Source organism: Chelonoidis abingdonii, chromosome 8 (genome assembly GCF_003597395.2).
Source record: "Chelonoidis abingdonii isolate Lonesome George chromosome 8, CheloAbing_2.0, whole genome shotgun sequence".
NCBI lineage: Eukaryota > Metazoa > Chordata > Testudines > Testudinidae > Chelonoidis > Chelonoidis abingdonii.
The window spans coordinates 99,067,895-99,072,137 of record NC_133776.1 but is presented as its reverse complement, the minus strand read 5'-3'; the positions used below and the strand labels follow the sequence as shown (position 1 = coordinate 99,072,137).

The 4,243-nt window shown below is 59.6% G+C and overlaps 1 protein-coding gene across 1 annotated transcript; it reads right to left on the bottom strand.

The window, feature by feature from the left end:
• Nucleotides 1-1,315: 1,315 nt before the first annotated feature.
• Nucleotides 1,316-2,365, bottom strand: SOX3 (SRY-box transcription factor 3). The gene has a single exon (XM_032773218.2). The coding sequence runs from the start codon at nucleotides 2,363-2,365 to the stop codon at nucleotides 1,427-1,429; it is 939 nt and encodes a 312-aa protein (XP_032629109.1). The 3' UTR covers nucleotides 1,316-1,426.
• Nucleotides 2,366-4,243: the final 1,878 nt, after the last annotated feature.

The following is a 4,243-nucleotide window of genomic DNA, read 5'->3' as shown; positions in this document are numbered from 1 at the left end:
TTAGGATAAACGAAGTGGGAGCCGGGTAGCTGTTCTGCGAACCCTACAGCCAAGCCTATGCTGGGAATGATTGTGCGGACTAAAACCACGAGGCCAGGCAGCCTGAGAAGATTACATTATTTATCGCCCCTCCGACTCTTGCAACCATTCATTTTTAATACCAGCCAATGAAGATTTCTGCGGGCGGTCAGCAGCTGCGCTCGGCTCTCCTGGGTGCACAGCCCACCTCCGACAGAAGTTAAACCCGAACCTTTCAGCCGCCGCACTGGGAACGCGACATGCCTCTTTGGAGGGGCAACAGGTGCCTCGTACTTTTTAAAATAAGCGAGTCGGTGGGTAGATAAATCTCCACCCGCTCTGCTTCCTGAGCCCTATTCTCCACCCCCAGAGAAATTAAACCTAGGGGACTTCCAGTTTTTTGGAACAACGCCCATGTGGGGTAAGATCCGCACCGCAAGAGCCGCTGGGCAGGAGCGGAGCGGTTTTTAAGCGTTTACCTCCCAGGGAAGCGGCTTTCACCCTTCGCACAGCAATACTGAGTTTTGAGTTTTAAAGCGACGGTCTAAACCTCACCGCGCGCAGGTTTCTAGCCCAGACATTTACAAGCGTCCCACATAACCCGCTGGTTGGAGGCATTTCTCCTCTTTGAGGTTCTGAGCAGGACACCGGGGGGCTGCTCACCCCAAGTTACAAATCGTCAAGAGACTGGGGAGGTGCCCGTTATAAAATTTATTGATCTCTTATTCAGGGGCGAGGGGAAGAGGAGTGTTTCACAGGATAAAGTCTTTTAAGAAACTGGAGACACAAAAACTGAAGCGTTTGTTGCCTGGTGGGGTATGGCAAAAGGGTGTCACAGTCAAATTCACAAGCCGAGTTACAGAAATTTACAAGCTTGAGGGAAAAAAAACCCAAAACACACAACTTACTGTAAGTTAAAAAAGACCTTGCATTTAGGACCCGCACAGCTTTCCCCCCTCTCTCCTCCCGCCCCACTTCTCTCTCTCTCTCGTGGAGAGGTCGTGGAAGCGACACAGATAAAACCTCCAGCAGGACACAGTAGGAAGAGGGCCACTTTTTTTTTTAAAAAAGGCGACAAACAAAAATGTAAACATCTGAGCTTGAAGAAAGCCCGCCACGTGACCATTCCACAGCTACACTCAAACTGAAATAGACAAGACCTTTAAAATGGGGTTTGCAATTTTTTTTTTAAAAAGAATAAAATAGAGTCAACCTATCAGAAACCAGGAAAGAAGCGGCTGCGGTTTTAAAACTTTCCAGGTGTTCCCAGGAGACATTTGTGCTCTAGAGAATCGAACCTTCCTTTTAAAAAAGTCTTCCCGGGGAGTTGCATTGAGTCCGAGTCCGCTCAAGCGAGCGACCAGCTTTCCCAGGAGCGGGGCTGTGCTGTGCTGAGGGCAGCGCAGTCTCAGATGTGAGTCAGCGGTACAGTGCCATTGACCCCCGTCCCGGCACTCTGGTAGTGCTGGTGGACACTGTGCAACCGAGTGCCCTGCAGGCTGGAAGGGTCTGTGGCGTCCCCCCCGGGCGGGAGATACATGCTGATCATATCCCGCAGGTCCCCCAGGCAGGCCCGCTGGGAGTGGGAGGTGATGGCGGGCGGCGGCGAGCTGGGCTCGGATTTCACCACAGAGCCCATGGAGGCCAGGCTCATGGCCGTGCCGGGCTGCTGGCCGTAGGCGGCTGGGGACATGCTGTAGGAGGAGGCCGCGTTCATGTAGGACTGGGCGGTGGACATCATGGGGCTGTACTGCAGGCCGCTCATGTCGTAGCGGTGCATCTGCGGCAGCTGGGGGCTGTTCATGGCCGGGTGCTGCCCGTAGCCCAGCTGCTCCGGCATCAGCGAGTACGCCCCGTTGCTCCAGCCGTTCATGTGGGCGTAGGTGTCCAGGCGCTGGCCCACCCCGACGGGGCTGGGCACGGCGCTGGCCCCGCCGGGGGCCAGCAGGTTGCCGGGCAGCGAGTACTTGTCCTTCTTGAGCAGGGTCTTGGTCTTCCGGCGGGGCCGGTATTTGTAATCCGGATACTCCTTCATGTGCACCGCCCGCAGCCGCTTGGCCTCGTCGATGAAGGGCCGCTTCTCGGCGTCGCTCAGCAGCTTCCAGTCGGCCCCGAGGCGCTTGCTGATCTCCGAGTTGTGCATCTTGGGGTTCTCCTGGGCCATCTTCCGCCGCTGGCCCCGCGACCACACCATGAAGGCGTTCATGGGCCGCTTCACCCGGTCCTGGTCCGCCGCCCCGCCGCTCGCTCCCCCGCCGCCGCATTTGCCCGCAGCCCCCGCCGGGCCCCCCGTGCCGCCCGGGGCGGGTTGGGGGCTCTTGAGCTCGCCCTCCAGCATGCTGTACATGGCCGGGGCGGGCAGCAGGTGTGCCAGCGTGGCGGGCAGGTGAGGCCGCTATCAGGCTGCTGCTGCTGCCAGGTTCCTCCCCCGGGGCCCTGCGCTCGCGGGCGGCTGCGGCTGCTGCAAGCGGCCAAACTAGGGCTCTCTGGGCGCTTCCCCCCTCTAGCTGCCTCCTCGGTGCGGTCCCAGTGCTGGGGGAGATGATTGACGGCCTATAAATGAGCAGCCGGCAGCCAATCAGCGCGCGGCTCCCGACAGGCCCTGACGGATGGTAATTGACCAGCTGGTTAAAAAAAAAAAGTTGCATTTTAGGGGGTTCCCATTCGCACGCCCCCCTCTGCCCTCGCTGAAACCAGGGGGCCTGGCCCCTCCCTCACGTTACCCCCTGCAGAACTGGGGGAGGAGGCAACTTTTGGTCGGGTTTGTTTTAGGTCCACCACTCCCCAGGGGCCCCAGGGCAGGGGCATCCCGCTGTAAAGCGCCACCGGCTCACTGCTGGTTGCGCGGCCCCTGGCCGCACAGGGGTGGGGGTGGGGTTGAACCTTCGCTCCCCGCAGCTGGAGGGTGCCCAAGGGCTGCGCGGTCCCTGGGCTACGTTCGTGTGCGGGGCACAAAGGGAGTCGCGATCGCGGGGACTTGCTCCGGTGCAGGAAGCGGAGCCGCTTTCCCCCCCAGTGCCTGGGGACTGGAGCGAGCAGCCCTGAAATGACCCGGGCTGCCGCAGCGGAGCTCAGCTCACCCCCCACACACAGACGCTCATTGATGGCGGGATCAAGGAGCCCAGCTCTCCCTAGGGAACGGTTCCCCACTCCCCTCCTCTCCCCCGGGTATCTGAAGGGTGGCGGCGGATCCTGGCTCCCCGATCAAAGGATGGGGGTGCTGCAATTCCCCATGCACTACAAATGCACCTCCCCCGCGCCGCAAGGCTCTTTGTTGTTCGGGTTACACAAGGACACACCAGCCCCACTCTGAAGCCCAGTTCTGGCTCCCAGTGTGGCCCCAGCATGGCTTGCCGAGCTGGGGCAGAGGTGAGGGCTGATTGTCTGGACTCTGACCGGACTCCCTGGTACCTGAGAAATGGGGTGCATGGGGGGTAACCTGGCATGCACTGCCCAGTCCCCCACCTCCTTTTCTTTCTTTGGCACTTTACTTTTTCCAGTTGGCTGCCCCCGGGGGAGGGGCCGGTGCTTGCCAAAATCCGTTTTCATGGCAACAGCAAAGTCCCCTTGGAGTGAAAGAAAACTTTGTGGGGGAGGCTCGCGGGGGCTGTCAATCAAAGGGCCTTCTTCCACCGCCCTCTTTCTGCCACCCCTTCCGCAGCACCCACACCTGCGAGGACAGTCCGGGTCAGGAGCTTCTTAAAGGCACAGCGCTCCTGCAGCCGCCTCACCCCTCCCTCTGGCCTCCTACAGCACAAGGGTGGTTGTATTGGGAGCGAGGGGGAGGGGGGATCGGAGCTGTGCTCCTTTGCTGAGTGACCGCATCCTCCCCGCCTCCTCCTTCCCCTGCCTCCCCCAGTTGGCTTTGCTCAAACCCAGAATCAGAAACAAAACCCAAGGGCTACCCGGGGAAGGCGGAGGGTTGAGCTGTGCACGCAGTGTGAACAAGGGCTTTCAACGGAGTGACACCCCGAAGTGTTTGTTCTCAGCTGCGCCCAGAGGGGAGCGGGGGGATCACTGAGGATTGACATCGGCGTGTGAGCAGACTCCGGCGTGGGCGCTGGGGACCACTCCACGGGGGGGGTGGATAAAAAAAAAGACTGGGAATTTTAAATATCGTCCGACCCGAGCGACGTGGTCACGCAGTTACACCGAAGAGATGCGCCGCGCTGCCGTGTTCTTCTTGTAAAAGAGACAATAAAGAGAATGATGCTAATTCACAAGG

Bases quoted from the DNA above. Each gene is read 5' to 3' on its own strand.
- SOX3 (XM_032773218.2), bottom strand. From the start codon at position 2,365: ATGTACAGCATGCTGGAGGGCGAGCTCAAGAGCCCCCAACCCGCCCCG.